Here is a 21639-nt window from a genome sequence, read left to right on the forward strand (position 1 = left end):
GTATTTGACAGAACTTTCAAAATGCAAGGGAATGTTAAGATCATCATTTCTGAATGAGCAGTAAAGAGATGTTATTGACTTAAATGATCTTATGGGGTAAATCAAAACTTACAATTTTTTAATAGCAAAGATAACTGCTTACATTTTTTTGGGAATTTTTTAATCAGATTTACCACCATGTGCACAGGCTGCTAGCTCTTGACCTTTTATCTCCATGGATTATCCATAATTAGGTTTAGGAACATAGAAAATAAATAACTGGAGAAAAATGCACCATATTGACACTTTTCATCAATACTGGTACTTACATCTGCAGCAGCCTAGCAGTGCAATTAGTGCCGCCTGTGTTCGCTCAAGTCATCAAAGTGGGTGGTCCCATCAGCTGATGTTACTGTGATTTCAAAAAATAGGTGGGGCATGGGTAAGAAACCTGGCAACCCTATGTGTACAGTGTCAGGTATATTCCCTTATCTTCAATGCACTGTTATCTTCATGCAATGCTAAGTATAAGAACAGTTCATAGACCTACAGCTGCCTCTTGTGTTATACAGTTTCCTCCAGGGCTTTACTGCAGGCACATCGTTTTAGTTATGGAACACATGGTTGTCAGTACAGTAGATGGGTCTAGTATACACTGTCAAGGGTTATGGAAAACTTTTCTGGTTAGCTGGCCCCCAAGTGCATAACAATCATACTCCATTCCATGCCATAGTGTGCTGTAATGTGAGGCAAGAATATCTGTTAAAATTTACATTTAAAAAGCACTGGTACATTGACAATACTATTTTATTAAGTGATACATTTTGTTAAATGTTTTGCTCCTTATAAACTATATTTTTCATAAGCCTGTCATTCCAGAAGTTTTTTTTCCCCTTCAGTATTGAAATTGTAGACTGTCCAGAAACTGAGGGGGTGGGGTACATTTGGAAAAGGAGGGAGCTACTTTCTGATAGCTCATGTACAGTTGTAAAACCTTGGCAATGGTATTTGTGGAATCCAACTCAGTGGACTGACTGAATAATAGGCAGGATGACTATGAAGCTGTCTACCCACATGTGAACCATTATTGTCACTGGAGCTGACTGTCCACGTGTGAACCATTACTGTTACTGAAGCTGACTGTCCACATGTGAACCATTACTGTTAGTGGAACTGACTGCCCAAGTGTGAACCATAACTTTTACTGGATATTAACATATTTGACCTTGTTATCATTTACTCCTCATAAGCTGACTGTCCACGTGTGAACCATTACTGTTAGTGGAACTGACTGCCCACGTGTGAACCATAACTGTTACTGGATGTTAACATATTTGACCTTGTTATCATTTACTCCTCATAAGCTGACTGTCCACGTGTGAACCATTACTGTTAGTGGAACTGACTGTCCACGTGTGAACCATTACTGTTAGTGGATGTTAGCATATTTGATTATCCTTTACTCCTCATACGTGTACTGAAACCACTGAGTGTAACATCATAGTTTGGCAGATAATATTATCTAATTGTAAATCGATCCATCACTGACCCTGCAGTAAATGAGGTAACAGCATAGTTGAGATTTAAATTAGTGTGGATTTATAGGAAGAAGCTCTGTAGAATTATAGAAAGAAGCTCTGGAGTCTATCAGAGTTACCTCTATTAATTCAAAATTATTTTGTTCACAAAGAGAGGAAAATAGTGTTGAATTAGATGGTAACTACTTCTTATATCATTTTTTTCTTTGCTTACCACTGTTTTAGAATCTGAATGTAAAAAGCGGGTTCATATGCCAAAGAAAAGTGTGATGTTTTGTTACTGTGAACCATTCCAACAAATTTACAGCCCTCAGTGATGACACTGAGAAGTGTGTACATAAACTCGGAGTAAAAGATGGCAAACAAGCACTGTGACAACTCTGAAGAGGGCAGTACTCTTTCATTAAGATTTGGGGTACTGGTCATTTTAGGCACTTGAGAACTTTCAATCAAATTGAGGAGTGTAGGGGTCCCAACTAGAGTAACAGTTAACCTCATTATTTTCACTGAAACCAACAGGCACGGATGCTTCATGAAAGGATGCAGAGAATGACTGGACTGCAGTAGTAGGTTGAAAGGCAAGTCATCAATGGAAGCTTGTTCTACAGCTCTCAACACTCCCTATTTGTAGTCTGCTCCTTGTGAAATTTGTTTTTCTCTGGCAAATCAGTGAGGACTGCGGTCACTAAATGAAATACATTTGGAACTGAGACTTCAAATCCTTTAGGAAACAAGTGTCAATGCAATGAAGACTATTCTATCACCTTTCCAAACAGATAAGAGCAATTTTTAAAATCGATCCCTGATTTTGGGCCTTTGTATCCCTATTAATTTTGGCCTTGTCCAGATTTCTTGTGTTTAGAGGTTGAGATGTATGTTAACAGGTTTGGATGCCATGGCTTGCTGCTCTTAATGCTATGTATTCCAGTGGGATCTACTATATATGCCAGGAATTAAAGCATCGTGTACATTGTGGAAGCTGTTACTCATGCGCCAATCCAACCATGTGTTTTGGTAAGGTGTGGCAGCCATGCAGAGTGAGAGGAGCCATGTAGCACGAGTGTAGCTGTGACACATTGATGTGTTTGGGTAGGGTGTGGCAGCCATGCAGAGCGAGTGGAGCTGTCACACACTGACATGTTTGGGTGAGGTGTGGCAGCCATGCAGAGTGAGTGGAGCTGTCACACATTCATGTGTTTGGGTAAGGTGTGGCAGCCATACAGAGCGAGTGGAGCTGTCACACAATAACATGTTTGGGTGAGGTGTGGCAGCCATGCAGATCGAGTGGAGCTGTCACACAATAACATGTTTGGGTGAGGTGTGGCAGCCATGCAGAGCGAGTGGAGCTGTCACACAATAACATGTTTGGGTGAGGTGTGGCAGCCATGCAGAGCGAGTGGAGCTGTCACACATTCATGTGTTTGGGTAAGGTGTGGCAGCCATGCAGAGCAAGTGGAGCTGTCACACACTGACATGTTTGGGTGAGGTGTGGCAGCCATGCAGAGCGAGTGGAGCTGTCACACATTCATGTGTGTGGGTAAGGTGTGGCAGCCATGCAGAGCGAGTGGAGCTGTCACACAATAACATGTTTGGGTGAGGTGTGGCAGCCATGCAGAGTGAGTGGAGCTGTCGCACAATGACATATTTGGGTAAGGTGTGGCAGCCATGCAGAGTGAGCGAATCTATCACACATTGATGTCTTTGGGTGAGGTGTGGCAGACATGCAGAGTGAGTGGAGCTGTCATACATTGGTGTGTTTGGGTAGGGTGTGGCAGACATGCAGAGCAAATGGAGCTGTCACACATTGATGTGTTTGGGTAAGGTGTGGAAGCCATGCAGAGCGAGTGGAGCTGTCACACATTGACATGTTTGGGTCAGGTATGGCAGCCATGCAGAGCGAGTGGAGCTGTCACACAATGCCATGTTTGGATAAGGTATGGTAGCCATGCAGAGTGAGTGGAGCTATCACATTACCTCTCATTCTGGAAATATCAAAAAGCTGGACAAAGGCCCATGAAAAGAAAGCACATCTGGACAACAATCTGGATGCAGACTAACATAAAATTTGCATGCATAATTGTATAATACCACCCACTCCAATGGAATTGTGGAATACCAACATTCAAATACAAATTGAAAAGACAGGCAAAATATTATATATCACAAAAATATAACCAGAATGACAGTGTTTTATTTGTATTAACATATGAACCTGTTTCAAACTTTGAACTTGTATAAAAGTAAAATACAATTTTCTTTTATAAAAATAAAATTAACTTCTAAACTAATGTTGCTACACAAGGCAGTGGCAGTGTCCCTGTAAATTAATTATAATACTATGAAACATTATTGTTCATTTCAGTTTAATCTGTTTATAGGTTAGCAAAGGTTTTAGACTAACCAAAGCAATCATCCCAGGCTAAATATACATATTCATTATGTTTCTATAAGCTAATATGGTTTTAAATGCATTTTTTGTATTATTTGTGTATATTCTATATAGGGTTGTGTCTTTAAATCACATTTTTGCTTGTAAAACAAGAAGAGCTTCTATTGGATGGTGAGATCGTGTGCCATATTTAAAGCTCTGATTTTAAATTATGGCTATATGCACCTAGGAAGGGATTAATCCCAAAAGCTTTGCTGTTGTATCCAAATAAAGTAATTTGAGGTTTTATAAAGTAGTCAGGGATCTTAGGGTTTAGGATCATTGTACAGTTAGTTGGCAGCACTAGGTTTAGGGAATGCAATGGGAATTTTGCTGTTAGTGTTAAAGAACTAGAATTAAGTTTAAAGTTAGGTACAGGGCAGGAGTTTTAGGGATAGATTCAGGGCTCTGCCAGGTTGATGCAATTTAATAGAGTTGAATGATAGGAGGGCTGGGTAGATTAGCAAACTCAGGCTAGTGATACTTAAGACACTTGCCATTCAGAAAAATTGCTAGTGAACAGGAATGTCATGAGCTGCTAAGCATTCAAAAACTTGTAGGCCCACTTTAGTATTAGGCACCCACACATTATTTACTGACCTCACTACTCGATAATGGCCACATGATGGAGGTTTTCTCAATAAACAATACTTTGGTGCCTGTAAAACAACAATAATTACAAACATACCAGTAATAAGTCAATAGCAACGGACAGAAAGTAGGGGACTTCTCTTTACTGTCACCCGAATAGTGAATGCAAACATGTCAAAGTGTGGTTGGTTGTTAGTTACTTCTTCACAGATGCCCAATAAATAAAAACTTCAACAAATTTACTCTGTCCACAGTTAATATTGCTCTGGCCACTGCCACCTAGGATACTATAACCATGCTAAACCAGGCATTCATAGAAAACATGTCTGTTAGTTTTACAAAGAGAACACAGTTTTTGCCTGGGCCCAGAACATAAACATTTTCTTAAACAAGAAAACAGTGCAGACAAAATGAACACCATTCTTTGATTGTCAGTCATGCAGTCTTCACACACAGACAATGCAGACACATCTAGTACTACAAAAACATTTTAAGCTGTTTTTTGAAAAGTAATTACATATGCTTTCTTTACATTTTTTTCTGGTCATCAGGCAACTCCCTTCTGCCTGTCCGGACAGTTAAACAACCTCAGGACACGAAACACACCATTAGTTTCCGAAGGCAGGCTTGGCTGCATTCTAATGGAAGAACAGCATGTGGAATTCATACATTCCAAAGCTAATGTTTATAATGAGCATCCTAAGGGCTGAATGTCAGATAAACCCAAAAATGCACCAACTCAAAAAACAGGGGTCATTCAACACTCTAAGCAATCTCATCCATCTAGAAATGCTATGAAACACAACTGCATAGAAAAGGGAAACCAAACTCTTCAAAAATATTGCTATGTTGAAGTAAGTATGCATATCAGAATGCAGTCAATATTTTTCATCTAATATGTTGTGAACTTTTATCCCATCCCCTTCATATATACTAGTACATGGATTGGTCTCTGATACCATTGTGCTAATAAGCCAATGTGAGGCACCAACAACTATGACCAATTATTTTTAATGTAGATAATTACTTTCAGCTGGAGCAAGTACTTACTACAAAAGTATAATTAATACTTTCAAAACTAATATTATGGCTATCAGTACTCACTTTCAAAATACAATAACTGTATTTATTGATTCATATTTGTTAACCACGTAGGTGGCCTTGATAAAATCTCTTTTTAGTTGCACCCCAAGGCAATAGGGAAGCAACATTACAAATTCATTAAATTATTGCAAGTTAGACACCAATATGCAGACTGAATCACCATATTATTTTACAAAAGTCCCAAAAGAGTATTGTAGAAAAGTAATCTTAGATACATTCTAGAGTTATAATTTTCTAAAGTATTAGAATAAAGTAGGCAGTCTAATGAAAATGTGCCATGTCTGAGAAGCAATAACATTTATATTAGCTTTGAGATGTTCCTTGAGTTGTATTCAGAATATTTTAAAGGTATTTACTTTTTTCATGTCTTGAGGTAGGGTACATCTCTGGGAGTGGCACCATTGGGAAACGATGTAGCTTAAAGGACATAGAGCATCTTTGCCACCAGTAGATGACCTCACCATACCTCTTTGAAATTATTTCCCCAAACTACCTTGCCAGGTATTAATGTTTATTTAGTCTCTTCTGTCATAAGGTAGGATGCGTGCTTCTTTATATTCATTCATCCATCCATACATACATGCATCTATCCAAAACCCCTTTTTCCCATTTCTGCACATGGAGTTGGGTGTCACTATCACTTCAACAGTAACAATTATCTAGAACCGAGATTTACACTGCAGGGTGGCTAGTCCTGCCACTGTAATTCTTCCATACCACACACCCCCATGCACACTCAGACCTACGGCCAGTTTACAGTACATGTTCAACTCACTGAATGTATTTAGAATGTGGGAGGAAACCAGAGCACCTGGCAGAAACCCAAGCAAAAAAAGAGAGGATATGCAGACTCCACATAAAAGGCACCAAAGCTGCGAACTGAACCAGGGAACCTCTTGCTGTGAGATGACAATGCTGTCCACTGTGCCACTGTGCTGCACAAAAAGAAACAAATGTTTCTTTCTACACTGGCCCAAGTGTTTTGCTTTATATAAGTAACTTACACACTCAGACACAATATGAAAACAGAAACTGAGGAAGTCAATCTTGTGACTATAGGATTAGCCTACTTAGTCAGTGACAGCCTGCCCATCTGTTCTATACCAACAAAACGCATTACTTAGTAAAGCAGCATAGACTGGGTCTCTACAGTGTCAGAAACTGTTAGTGATGACCTAATTGCCTATCTTCCCAGTTGTGTGATGCTTTGGTAATAAACCCAAGATTGGGCCAACTATAATTATAAAATATGAAGTAAGAGTGCCTGTAATAAAAGAACTTTACAAGCAGGTGTGTTACATGGATCTAGCACAAAGCCATGGTTTTCCTGATGTGTACATGAAAGAACAATTCAACGGAATGCTGATATTTTGGGAGCTGGCACTGGGAAAAAGTAATTTTACCAGTGCTGCAGAAATATAATTCCAGAAATGTCATTGTGCAAAATAAATACAGAGGCATATAAATTAGTAAAATGTGATATTGTTAGGCGATTTGCATTAGAACGAGTCATATGTAGAAACTAAAGAGTTTTATTTGCCGTCTCCTACTCTGGTATGATCATGATCTCAGTGATGTAAGGATACATATCTACCACCAAAGACCACTCCCCCCCATGTAAACAGCTCTGGCATTGTAAATGTAACTCAATAAGTCCATGGCTTATGGGGCCTCCCTCTGCCTTTCACTTGTTAGCTTTTCTTTGACATTTGATTTTACTTAATTGCTAACAAGTAATTCAATTAGGTCCACATTAATTTTCACTTATTTACATAGTCAAATTCTTTGTGAGGAACAGAAACCCAAAATTATATAGTGCAGTTCATATCAGTTCATAGGTGTGGCCCTCTGCACTAAACTGCCAGACTGCTCACTTAATGTTTTCTGTCTCCAGGTAGAAGTTTTCATGCTTATTTATGTGAGATAACCACAGAATAAAAATATTCATATGTGAAGAATACCGAAATGAAACTTCTCCAAAGATTTTCACTGTTTTTTTCTGTTACATTGCCTAGCTTTTCTCATATTAACCGAACTATGAGTCGCTGCTGTTTCTGCATTGATTCTTCTTAATCTGAGGTTCTGACCACTAATCTTGCCTAGTAATATCACTGTAAGTGTACCCTAACTCATGTAGCTGTGTTACATAACTGGGTTTCATGTGTGGTTTACAAAGGGAACGAACCAACAGCTTTGTATGATAATATAATGGCCAGAGGTAAATGAATTGTGTAGCACTGATGCAATGTTTTAAGTATACAAGGAGGTAGGGTTTTAAAGTACAGCACCTGTCAGACAGATGATGCCTTTTGATTGTTGCAGTAGTTAGTCTGTTTAAGTAAGTGTCTTTAAGTGCAGCACTGCATCATTTATTTATTTAGTTATTTAAATTTGTTGATCGGGAGTGTCCGACTGGACGTACGTCCATTTTCAGCGGAGGCCCGGGGAGAAAAGCTCCACAGAAAAATAAACAGACAGTAGATACTTTGGATTACATAGCGATTAACAATTTAACATAGCAATTACTTACAACATATTTACAGATGAAGAACATAGTACATCAGTAGACAGCTAGAATCTTTATCTGTGAAGTACATAACAGTCATTAACAAATGTTACAATGAGAAGTTCCTGCTGTATAATAAGTACTAGGCTTATGAGCATCTGAGCTTGCTATAACCAAGGTAGTTAGTGGAGTGGAAAGAAAGGTAGTGGTTGGATGGGGTGGGTGATATTAGAGTGGGAGTTGCAAGGGCATAGCCAGCATGTTTTTAGGTGTGCTTTTAGTAAAGTTTTGAAGTGGGTGCATGATGGTACGGAGGTAATTGTGGGTGGGAGTGAGTTCCATAATTTATAATAATCATGATTGTGTTAAGGTAAATTAATACTCTAGTACAGAGATAGTGTGTTTAGCAGTTGCAACACTGAGACAGTGAGTTTAAGTGTATCACTACAGGAATGACGATTTAAGTTTACATACAGGACTGTGAGACAGTTTAAGTGCAGCACTGCAGCAGTGACACTGTTCTAGTATAGTGCTACAGCAGTGACACACAGCTCTAGCACAGTGCTGCAGCACTGACACTGTTCTAGTACAGCACTGCAGCACTGACTGTTTTAGTACAGAGCTGCAAAACTGACACTCTCTTTTCTAGTACAGCACTGCAGCACTGACACTCTCTGTTCTAGTATAGCAAAGGTGAAGTGAGGCACTTGCTTTAAGTATAGCACTGCAGTAGTGAAACAGTAGATTTATGTATAGCACTGCATTAGAGAGACTGTGTTTCAGTTGAGTGTTATAGCAGGGAGGCGTTGTACTTAACTATGGCACTGCAGTTGTCTGAAAACCATAAGCCATCTTATGTTCAGCACTGCATCAGTGCGACTGTGTTTAACTGCACCACTGTGGCAGTGATACAGATATGTATAAGTATGCTGCTGCAGCAGTGAGACACTATTTAAGGGGAATAAATACCACATCAGTGAGACAGCACTGCAGCAATGACACTTGCATTTAACTAGAGCACTGCAACAGTAAGACAGCATGCCCAAGTAAAACACAGCAATACTGAGTCAGTGTGCTCAACTACTGCACTATGGCAACATGTCAGTATGTTTAAGGTGCATAAATGGGGTCTATATTAAAACATCAAACACTGAAAACAACGAACGATGTTTCATCAACACAGTTTTAGTGAAAGCTGAAAATGTCGAAACCAGAGAACAGCGATTTCTTTCCTAGGGAAAGAAATTGCTGTTCCAACCAAAAAAAAAAAAAAAAACACATTAAACACTTCCAAACACAGCACACGTACCCTAACCTTAATTGTACCCCCCCAAAAAACAGTAAACAACTGAATACACATATACACGTAACCCAACCATACATCTAACGAAAAAAAAAAGTAAACATTTTAAAACATATGCACTTACCTTAACCCGCACCCTAACCCTAAGGTCAGTAACTCTTGCACATTTATGTAAACAGTTCCAAACTCATACACACTTACCTTAACCCTAATTCTAACCCCGCAAAACAAAAGTAAACAGCTGAAAACCCATACACATGTAACTCAACCATACATCTAACGCAAAAATAAAAAACAGTAAACACTTTCATACATATGCACTTACCTTAACCCGCACCCTAACCCTAACCCTAAGGTCAGTAACTGTTGCACATTCATGCTTGGGAGCTATACTGGACAAGGGACCACACTACAGTGCAGAACATGGCAAAGCAACAAAGTGGTCAAGTGACTTCTTTCCCAGGGAAAGAGTTCGCTGAACAGCCGCTTCTCTGTTTTGCCTGTTTGCTCTGTATGTGTCAACGAAAACGCATTCAACAAAATGCGTTTTCATCATTCTAATAGGAACCCCATAAATGCTACAATATTCTGACAGTGTCTTTAAGAACAGGGATGCAGCAGAGAAACAGTATGCTCAGGTAAAAGTTTGCTGCATTGATATGGAGTCAGCATAGCTCTACAACAGACTGATGCTGTGTTTAAGTAAAAAGTTGCTGCAGTGTAATAGTGTGATCAAGTGCAAAACTGCAACAGTGAGAAGTGCTCATATATGGTGCTGCAGTAGTGATACCCACTGAGAGTGTGTATTCAAGTATAGCGCTGCAGCAGTGAGGCAGCATGTTTTAGTACAGGGCTGCTGGAGAAGGTACAGCATCTAGATGTCGGGTTCGTATTAGATGACTGAAGACGCATTGTATCTAATGCGTCTTGGTCGAACTTAAAACAACGAAAAGGCAAAATAGTGAAGAGTTTTTTAAATGAATTATTTCCCAGGGAAAGATTTCGCTTGGCTGCTTCCATTACTTTTCCATTTTCGGCACTGTAGTGCGATCTCGGTGTTGGTATATTTAAGTGGGGGGTGTGGGGGGGCACTTTATGTATTGTTTCAATTTTTTTTTTCTTTTTCCTTTTTTTTTTTTTTGGAACAGTGATTTTTTTATCCCTTGGGAAAAAAATCACTGTTCTGAGCTTTCGAGATTGTAAGCTTTCACTTACATGGGGTTGATTATTCATCGTTCACTTTTTTTAAGCGTTCGATGATATAATATAGACCCCAGATGTCAGACTGGTTTAAGTGCTCCACTGCAGCCCTAAACAGCATTTGTATACAACAGTGAAGCAGTAAGACAGTCTGTTTACAAGCAGCACTGCAACAAAAACATATGTTTAAGCACAGCACTGCAACAACTGTGATCACTATAGTTAAGCACAATGTGGACATATCTGAGCCAACTGCCTTTTCTTAGGCACTAACCATTAACTGCATTCAATAAAGGATTATAACCAAGAACCCCCCCCCCCAAAAAAAAAAAGACCTCCAGCACTACTCTACATCTCAATATGTTGTATAGCTTTACTCAGTTTTGCCAAGGGAATACAACAATACTGAGTTGTATCAAAGCACCATGCCCTGTCATCCATGTAAAATGTATCATAATATTTATGCAGTGCTTGTTTGGGCTGCTTCACTATGAAGTTATTCAGTACCATAACTCTCAACCTCTTAGAGCAAGAAATCTGGACAAGGCTACAAATAATGGGGAGAGACTCCAGAATAGGGTCACTTTTTAAATATTGCTCTAAAAACATAGAAAGTTGACACAATAACAGGTTTTACCCGAACATGATTTTTCTGAAGGATATGAAGTCTAAAACTCAAGTGTATGCCATAATTTTCTGACTTAAGTCCTCAGTGATTTACCAGTGTTTTGCCAGAAGGCCACAATTTTAAAGAAATATACCAAAATTATGAGACAAAAATCTAGACGTTCTAGGAAAATCTGGATGGTTGAGAGGTATGTTCAGTAGGAGCTCATGCAGACTGTCCTTGTGGACATTAGGTTGAGTACAAACTGCTCACTGCTTGGGACATGCTTGAAAGAAAAGGCTCTATACACATAAAAAAGGCATCATTATTTGTTACTCTAAGAAGGAGGCAAAGCCCCAAATACATATGTTCATAGGTAGGTACTAGGCTATCGACCCTGGGGCCTATACAAGCCCAGCTAAAAAGGTACCCTGGCTTTTGCCACCCAAGAAAATTATTTTCCTGTGCCACTGTCGAGCAGAGCCACAGAGGTGATCCCCGGGGAGAATTTCCTATTTCCCATCCAACCATCAAGATTCTTCTTGAAGAGTGCTAATGAGGAGCTTTGTTTGATATAGATAGGGAGTTTGTTCCAGAGTATGGGAAGTCTCTGGGACAGGAATCTATCCCTCCAGCATGTTCTGTTTATTGTGGTGACAAGGTTTAGGTCCCTAGAGCATGTAGCTCAGAGGGATTGGGATTTCTTTAAACTATTTGTTGAAAAACAGAACTGATAGGGTGGAGATATGCATTTCAAAAATATGAGTACATTTTAGCCAGCTGAGATACACCATACTGGATCTGTACTCACAACACATAACAGAAACTTTCATGACGGGGGGGGGGGGGTCACACAGTGCTTGTAGGAAGCTGAAAAATCAAGGAAGATGTGCAGAAGCAGCAATGGCAACAGGGGTATGTGAAACTGCCAACAAGCTAGCTTGGCATAAGGGGAACTGCTTAATGAAAAATGTTATACAAAAGCTTAAATGTGAGTACATGAAAGGGACTGGGAAACTACTGACTGACAAGGACATCGCTTACAATTACATAAAGACAGGATCTGCAGCCAAAATGTTATAAAACCTAGAAAACTGCCAAGTGTTTACAGAATAATGACTAAAAGACCAACTGATACTGTGTGAAGCAAGCTTGTAGAAATATAAAGCTGAAGACTAGCTAACAACTTGACCTAGCAAATGTGAAACTCATGCTAATGAATGCCACGTAACCAATGTACCCACTGTGAAATACACACCGAAGAATGCTGTGACTGACAAATGCCACTTTGCAGTTAAATCAAATGCCACCCTGCTAGTGTACCCATTGTGAAATACACATTCATGAATGCTACATTAACAATGTACTCGGTGTGAATTTCACACTGATAAATGCTACCTTACTTGTGTACCCAGAGTGAATCGCATACTGAAGAATGCTTCTTTACCAGTTTACCCAGAGTAAAGTGCACACTAATGAATATTACCTTACTGGTGTAAACAGTGTGAACCATACACTGTTTGCACCAGTAAATAGTGTGAACCATACACTGTATGTCACCTTCTTGCTGTATACAATGTAACTTCCACACTGAAAAATGACACTATACCAAGGTGGCCACTGTGAGCTATACACTGATGAATGTCACTTTAAAAAGGTACCCAATGTGAAAGTCACTAATGAATGCCATTCTGCAAGTGTTCTGAGTGTGAAATACACTCTTAGGAATACCAGAATACCGATATACTAAGTTATTTGTAAATTTATACTCACCAGGAGATAAAGGCAGACATTTCAGATTTTGTACAGCAATCAGGTTTGTTCTACTATTGAGTTTAGCAGGATTTGGCTAACTTATTTTCTTATTAGATGAGAATGAATTAAGCAACTGTACAATGTTGCAGTTGGATTACAGCATCCAAGACAGTACAAAGTGACTCAAGCAATATAAACAGGTTCTGTTTATTCGGTTGACAGGCAAAAGTGTGTTGTTTTTTTAGCTGAAAGTCAGGTTTATCGAATGGTTGCTTTTTCCAGTGTGAATTTTGCTGGAACAGGTAAATGAAATGTGTGGTAGGTGTGTGTGTGTGTGTGTGTGTGTGTGTGTGTGTGTGTGTGTGTGTGTGTGTGTGTGTGTGTGTGTGTGTGTGTGTGTGTGTGTGTGTGTGTGTGTGTGTGTGTGTGTGTGTGTGTGTGTGTGTGTGTGTGTGTGTGTGTGTGTGTGTTTGTGTGTGTGTGCTCATGCTTGGTGAGTGTCCAAGCTGTCTATAGTGTAGCGGTAGAGTTATGGTACGTTTCTTTTTTCTTGTTTACTTTTTTTTTAATTTAAGATACACATTAAGGGCTTGGACAGTAATAGGTTTAGGACCTATTACTAAGGTGAAGGGGGAAGCCCACAATAGCAGTGCATCTAATTTTCCCATAATACTACCACCATTCAGACAAATTTTAGTTCAACCCCTCCCCCTAACTTACTAGACAGCTTAGGTACCACCGCCGAACAATTTAACAAGTATTTCACTGAAAGTATTTTATCCCTAACCAAAAATAACCCAATCCGTCTATCAACAGCATCTAGACCAACTAACAATAATAGTAATACTTTGTCATTCCAACCCATCTCTAGAAGTACCGTAAAAAAACTACTAAAGAAACTCAAATCTACCACGACAGTAGCTGATAACTTATTAGCCAAATTCCTAAAAGTAGCAGCCAGAGTCATTTCCTACTCTGTATTGATACTTCTTAATTGCTCCATAGCTGAACAAAATGTCCCAACTATTTGAAAAATTTCACGCATAATACCCTTACATAAAGTGGATATTTCAACTGAATTCACAAATTATAGCCCTATCGCTATACTCTCTCCACTTTCTAAACTTCTAGAATGATGCATCCATTCTCAACTTCTGCAGTATCTCACTCACCAAAACATCGACTACTCACCAAAACACAACACAGCTTTAGGCCCTATCATAGCACCACAATCGCCCTTCTCAGCTTCACCAACACCAATAATCATTTCAGAAACAATGGGAAAATAGTATTGTTGGTCTTTCTAGACATGTCTAAAGCCTATGATAAAGTTTCCCACTACCAACTACTAAATGTTTTCACCAATCTTAACCTCAGCCTTCTGCTCTTGCATGGTTTAAAAGTTACCTAACAGGCCATCAACAAGCAGTAAAATGGCTCCAAGACCTACCCCCCCACACTTCCAGTCACACTAGGAATCCCACAGGGATCCATCCTTGGTCCTTTTCTTTTCAGAATATTTACTAACAACCTCAACACTACCACCCCCCCCCCCCCAGCTTCCATAATCCAATACACAGATAATTCTACACTTATATGTTCAGCAACTACCATACAACAGCTTCAAGACATAACACAAAAGTCCTTCACTGAAATTGAATCATGGCTAACAAATGCTCATACTTAACCCTAATAAAACCAAATTCAACCAGACCCTCAAACGCCCCAACCAACCTTTCTCATTACTGCTAGTGATAATACAAAAATTACATCTGATCAACAAACAAAGCTACTTGGTGTCATAATTGACAATAAGATGAGTTTTGACCTACATATGACGCAAACAATAAAGATGACACAAAAGAATTGGAACTCTGTACAAAAACAAAAGATTTTTTACAGGAAACACTAGAGTAGCAACAGCCCTGTCATACCTCTTTACAACACTCCTCTATACCTCCCCCATATTAACCAATCTTAAAAAATCAGACTTAAAGTAGAAACATGCTATAACAAAATAGCAAAAATTGTGACTGACTCTACACATAGGATACACCACTGTCAAGCCTTTAAAAAACTTTCCTGGTTAGAACTGCCACAACTCTTAACATACAACCAGTTAACCATGGCTCATAAACTTTTCTGCCAGTATGAAAAAACTCCAGCTCTCATAAATATTACACAACCCTATTCCAATAATCATACTTTTCACTCAACAAATAAATCACTGCTACAGGTTACCAAATCTACAAATACTGCAGGCGATTCTCTATATTCCTCTCAAGCAGCAAAAGCCTGGAACACTCTCCCTCCTTCTATCAAAACCACCAGTAACCCAACCAATTCAAAAAACGATTCAAAATTTATTTAACCAACTCATGGCTTTGCTCATGTAATAGTCCAGGCTAAGGAAGTCAACTACTACTTCTTTGTCCTTCTCATAATACTAACATAATACTAACATAACACTAACATAATACTAACATATGAACCTATTTCCACTTCTCTTTCCCTCGCCTAGCCTGATCAACCGCAACATTGCTGGATCATACAAACTGGGCTATTTTATATTTATCTTACTATCTTTGTATAATTACTTTTAAAATGTTTACCTATGGTATGACTCTTTCATTGTATAAAACACCAAATATGGTATGTTTTTCATATATGTTACTATGTGGAGCTTTCACATCTAATGTTTGGTATGTAATTTTTACTATGTGGAGCTTTTCTCCCCGGACCTCCACTAAAAATGGGCCTCCACCCAGTCAGACTTTCCCAGTAAGCAAATATAAAATAAATAAAATAAATGTGTTCAGATTTTGGCCGATGCATCAGAAAAGCAAATGTTTCCTTTTTCAAGGTACTGTGTATCTATGTGTTGTACTTGTGATATAATGATTGGTTGACATGTTTTGGATGCTGTTTTTGTGTATTGACCAAGTAATGTGACAAGCAGTCTTTATATTTTAAACAAATGGACATTATGCCCAGTACAAATATTACAGCATGAATTACAAAATTTACTAATGTCACAGTTATGAGATGCAGTACAAATGAATGGTCTAAATGAATTACAGAACTGCTTATGTCACAGTTATCAAATTCAGTAGAAATATATGGTCTATATGTGAAAACCTGAGATTATTTGTACATAAAAAGGTCACTTTACAATCACAGTCAGAGTTACATTTAACCAGATACTGCCAACATCTATGTTACTGTCAGAATAATGTATACATTATGTTGCTGGTGTATGCTCAGTCAAAATGACAAAGCATATATTTTGCTTTACTGACAAATATAGTGCTTTGAAGTAACAATGACTGGATTTTGCTTCTCATTCTGATGTAGGTGTTGTTAATAATATTGTGTGTATAATAACTAACTTTTAATTTGCACTAATGAGATGGACAGTCGCCATCTGGTATAGCAAGTAATTACTGTTGCAGTGTTCGCATTCAGGTAAACAAAGAAGCTATACTTGGGACTCGTTAAGCAGACCACGAAGGATGCCCACTTCTAAACTGCTTCATAACAATACATCTCTCTATGTCTAGGATGCTCTTAAATCATTGCATGAACTACAGCATTAAAAATCCCTGCTATCAGCAACTATAGGTTAACAAGCAACAGAAACATAAAAAAAGATTATTTTTTTCCAATGCTCAAATTCTACACATTTACTATAGCTGTGTGTAGTTTTTTTTTTTTTTTTTTTTTTTGGTGCAAAAACGCACTCGTTCTTTTGTTTCGTAAGATAATGCTAGGCTTATTCTTTAATAACCAAATGTGGGACTACACTCACCTGAAACTTCCTATACAATGTACGTCTCATAATTTGCATTCATCTTGGCAGCTTACACCGCGGTAGAAAAATGCAGCGATGAGCTATTTCAGATGACTCTGTGGCATTTATGAGTATATTATTTATACAAACACAGTAAGTATACAATGCATTTAGTATCCCCTTCAGCTTCCAGTCTCCCTGATGTATGTAATCCCTTTTGTCATCTAACACTGTTGTTCTCCATTCATATAATTTCTGCAGGCCTTTATTTCTCCTGCTGTGTGCAAAGAATAGCCTTGAAGTGACACGTTTCAAATTATGGCAAGTTAAATTATTCTGTAAGCAGTTAATTCATTTAAAACAGAGAAGACAATGGCACGGATAGCCATATTGCTCTGCGTAAATTGTAATTATTTTTTTTAATCTGTGCGTTTATATGAGTCACAAAAGGTGGGGTGCAATTGTTTCCTATTGTATGACAGTAGTGTGCCGTTTGTTATCCTTCATACTGCTTTCGGCCAGTCAAGGTTCATGAGTTTGTTTCACTCACTTAAAAACATATATTACAAAGGTAAACCCATAAATCAGCAGCTACAGGACTTCGTATATGAAAAATGTATTATGTGCCATGGATATGAAGTAGAGTACAGAGTTATGAGTGCATTACTGAGTCGTTCGTGTACCCCAGAATTTAATATGAAAGTAACAGGAGGATCAGTATTTTAGTCCAAAATACTGAGCTTTCGTTTCTGTACTGTTACATTCAAAGGAAAGCCTAGATGTCTTAATTCCGCTTAATTTCGACAACATAAACGGGTTGGCATTCATATTTTCATGTAAGTGAATTAAGATTGGTAATTTCTGTTCATGCCCTGAAGCACACTGACGGTATAAGGGAAAGTGATGTTTGGAAGGTGACTTGCTATCGGCTCCTAGGTTATAAAGGCACACTGCATGGCTAATGGCAGTATTTACTGGAGAAAATGCTGAGTTTGTATAATGTGGTGGTGTACGATGTTGCAGCTCCAAATACTTTACAAGAACATGACATCGTGCTAACCACAACAATATCCCTCATTTCATTCTCCTTGGGGTCCCTTTTCTGCCTGGCAGAGTCAGGTAATGTGTCCCTTTGGAATGCGTCTTTGGTCTTTTGTAACCCCAATATGTAACACAGACTACAAACTCTGTTTAAAGAACGGGATGATGCAAAACAGCAAGAACAAGCTGCAGCTAGCAGGACTGGACCTGCATAATCGAGCAAACCTTAACAATATACACAGAAGCTCAAAACAAAAGGTAGCGGAAGCCGCACAGAGTGTGTATACGGCTGTAATCTGGTCACCATCACCTACGGCTGGCCCAGTTATGTGGTCTTCAAACCCCTTACCATTGTTCGACTTCAACAAAGCAACTAATGACAGGACGAGGCAGCTCGCCTTTGCAAAGACAACCCCCCCCCAAAAAAAACACACACGTTTGCCCTTTCTGAAGGATGTCTCTGTCAAAGCGCAGCTGTACATTGAGTGGAAAGAAGAAAGCAAATTTAGTAAGGGGTATTTTGATGTTATTCTCCCTAAATTCTACAATTTTCATTGTCTATCATCTGTGCACCCACACTTTTGCAGAATGCCCGTATTTTTGCCTCATATTTTTGGTCTGTTCTTTATAAAATTTGTGTTTTTTTTCTGGCGAGTAAATAATGAGTTTCAGACATCATATCCTTCAGAAAAATGCATATTAATGCAAAAAAATGTTAATTCTTCATCTTTCTAACAGCAATATTTAAAATATGCCTATGATTTTGAGGCTCTGTACTTACCTTCATCCTTACTATTTTTTGGCTCTGTCCGGAATTCATGCCTTAAAGAGAGGTATGCTTAAACCACCTGGGCAGATCACTCAGTTGTATGATACCTGAAGTTCTGACCAAACCGAGCAGATACCCTTTGGCCCTGTTTACTTCCTGCTAATTAGCTTCCTTTTTTGTTCCCCTTTGTGCGTCTGCAGGCTATAAAATTGTAAGTATATATTAAAAGAGAGAGTAGCCAAAAGATGTACTCTTCTCCACGGACAAAAAATGAAAGTCACTGTAAATATATTCACCCCATATTTAGCCCAAAAGCATATGTAGGAGATGAATATGAGGTTCCCCAAACGATAATGCAGTGCCCACTGCCTAGATAACCGTGCGCTGCGCTCATTGTAAAGTATAGAAAGGACAGGGCGGCTTTCTGCCATTGTGGATTGTCTACCTTCAGAGTCACCACTAATGAGATAGTACAGTTTTACAGAACATATCACTAGTCACTAGCACAATAAATCTGGACAACGACAAAAATAATGGGTGGAAAATAGCCCCATAATAGGTACAGGCTGTAAATATTGCTCTTACAAACTCGGAAAGTTGCTAGAATAACGTTTTGCTTTAGCGTACATTTTTCTGAAGGCTGCGAGGTCTGAAATTTTCATGTATGTCATTACTGGGTGACTTCAACCTCACCGATTTGCCAGAAAACCACAAATTCTACGTGGACCAGACCAAAAATATGAGGCAAAAATCTGGGCATTATGCGAAAATCTGGGTAGTTGAGAGGTATGGTTAGATCTGGGAAATGTGGGTCACTAGTCACACTGATTCTTGCAAATGTAAGCTTAAGTTCTGATCTGTTACGGCGTTATTTACAGGCATTTTGAAAACAAAACAAAAAAATACACGGGTACTAGAGAAGACTTGGGCAACACGGTGGATAGTTTAGTGTAACGACTACTACTAGTTAATTTGTAAACACACACACACGCACACACACACCTGATTAAATAAAAGTCAGGTCAAGTTTGGACCCAAACTCACTGCTCAGCCAGTCGCCAGTCCCTTACCTAATTGGAATCTTGACTCGGAGGTAACGATCGAAAGCAATGGCCAGCAGAGCTAGGATCGAACTTTGGGTTAGAACCAGTACAACACAGGCAATGAGCAGGCAGCTGTAAAACTCCGTCTTTAGGCCAATGTCAATGGTTATTGCCAGTGGAATGACCAATGCTCCTACTGCGATATCGGCCAGTGCCAGGGATACAATGAAACAGAAGGTAGCATCTCGCAAGGACCTGTTTAATTTGACAGCCCACACAACCAAGACATTCCCAAATACGGAGGCTAGGGCTATGACCACTTCTATTCCAATATACACTGGCTGGAACCTGGAGTTGTTCTTGTCAGACATCCCGGACTCACACCGTTGAGCTCAGCTGAAGAACATCATCAGGGAAAGAGAGCAGTGGCTAGTGCCATGTCCCACTGACTAGTCCCACCTTACAGGACCGATGCATGCAATCAGCTATGAAGAACATATCCAAACTCATCCAGTACTCTCTGCATCGTCTTCATCGCTTAGAAAAAGAAGGATCTGTCAGAGACCCAGGACAACCTGGAACAAAGAAGTAAACGTAATAGTTATCTCCACAGCGCTCTGTACTGTAGCTGATGGCCCATTTACTTTTAAATTGCGATCATTTTTTATAAAACCGTCATGGTTCAGCAGAAAATTAAATCTAGGCTTACTCGTCTTTTAATCATCTTTAATTTCCAGTTCCGACTTGCTGTGAGCCCTTCTGTTGCAAGCCTGCTGCAGCCCTCTGTGTTTGCTGTCCTCTACAGCATGACCCTTCTCTACATACCAGGCAATAGGGGACACATCTCAGTTAGTTTCTAAAGATCAGCAATAACCAGAGACCAAGTGTAAAAATGACACCAAATGCACCATTGTCTAGGTCTTGGGTGGTCACTAGTTCCAGCCCTTCAGCAGTCCATCCAGTCACGCAGCAGCCGTCGTCCTGCTGCAGTTTCATTCACAATAAGGCAGTAGGTAGTCTCATCCTTTCTAGCATGCATGGCACGATCCCAAATCTGAATGCAAAACCTGCGCACAGGGCGGACTTATGAGTCCACTTGTGCCAGTGCCCCGTTTCACCTTCAGCAGCAGCTGCACAGTCACACAGTTGTTATGTCCGCACTAGTTGCCGCACACGCCTTTTATGTAGCAGCTCTGCAGGCTACTTCTCACATGGCGTCAGACGGGGCTCTGCTTTAAAGGGACACCCGAAGCTTACTGACCCCTCAGGTCTAGTGGGTTATCATTTATAACTAGCCCTGGCTGCAAACCGGGTAGAAATACGCAACTAGCCTTTTATTTCTACCAGCTAGACGTCCATTACCCCACAGGAGGAAGATATCCATAAGCGATAAAATGAATTCAGATTTGTTTTCCTTTCCAGCAAACTGGCTACTTATGTCACGGGTCAAGGCACACGGTAATGTCCTACTGTAATAAAGGGAGCTTTACAAATGCGCCGCGTAAAAACTCAGTAGGTCTTTGCATTAAATGGCAAGTGGTTAAGTGGAAGAAGAGGAAAAGGTACCTCATTCTGGAAATAGAACCCCCCACCCAAAGCTTCATTCGTAAGGTTGTACGTAAAATCGTGTGTTCACTGACACATGCATGAATCACACACACACACACACACACACACACACACACACACACACACACACCTGGAAAACTGGTATTTTCTCCCCAGTTCTACAGATTATTGCTCATGGTTTCGTACCTCATTATATAAAACGTACTGTTAACATATTAACTCCAGAACGCACACGGTATATTTACAAACACCGCTGAGCTCCATTCAGCTACAGTGGGACAGCGTCACCGTAAGATGTGCCACTCAGGCAAAGTGACACATAAATTGCTTAGTTACAGACCAAGCTATCTTAGTGCTTTTCTGTCCTTCCATCAGCACCACCTTTACTTCCATTGCTTCAACAAAACACAATGCAG

At 39.4% G+C, this 21639-nt stretch overlaps 1 protein-coding gene across 1 annotated transcript in view; it reads right to left on the bottom strand.

The window, feature by feature from the left end:
• The window catches only part of LOC122806335 (adenosine receptor A1-like), a 417409-nt gene extending 396206 nt beyond the window's left edge, over positions 1–21203 (bottom strand). The window contains exon 1 of the mRNA XM_044076660.1: positions 19682–21203. Coding sequence (XP_043932595.1) covers positions 19682–20025 — 344 coding nt within the window. The 5' untranslated portion in view covers positions 20026–21203. The remainder of the gene's footprint in view (positions 1–19681) is intronic.
• Between the last annotated feature and the right edge of the window lie 436 nt (positions 21204–21639).

The sequence above is a fragment of the Protopterus annectens genome, chromosome 7.part0 (assembly GCF_019279795.1).
Source record: "Protopterus annectens isolate FY-2018-M chromosome 7.part0, PAN1.0, whole genome shotgun sequence".
Taxonomy (NCBI): domain Eukaryota; kingdom Metazoa; phylum Chordata; order Ceratodontiformes; family Protopteridae; genus Protopterus; species Protopterus annectens.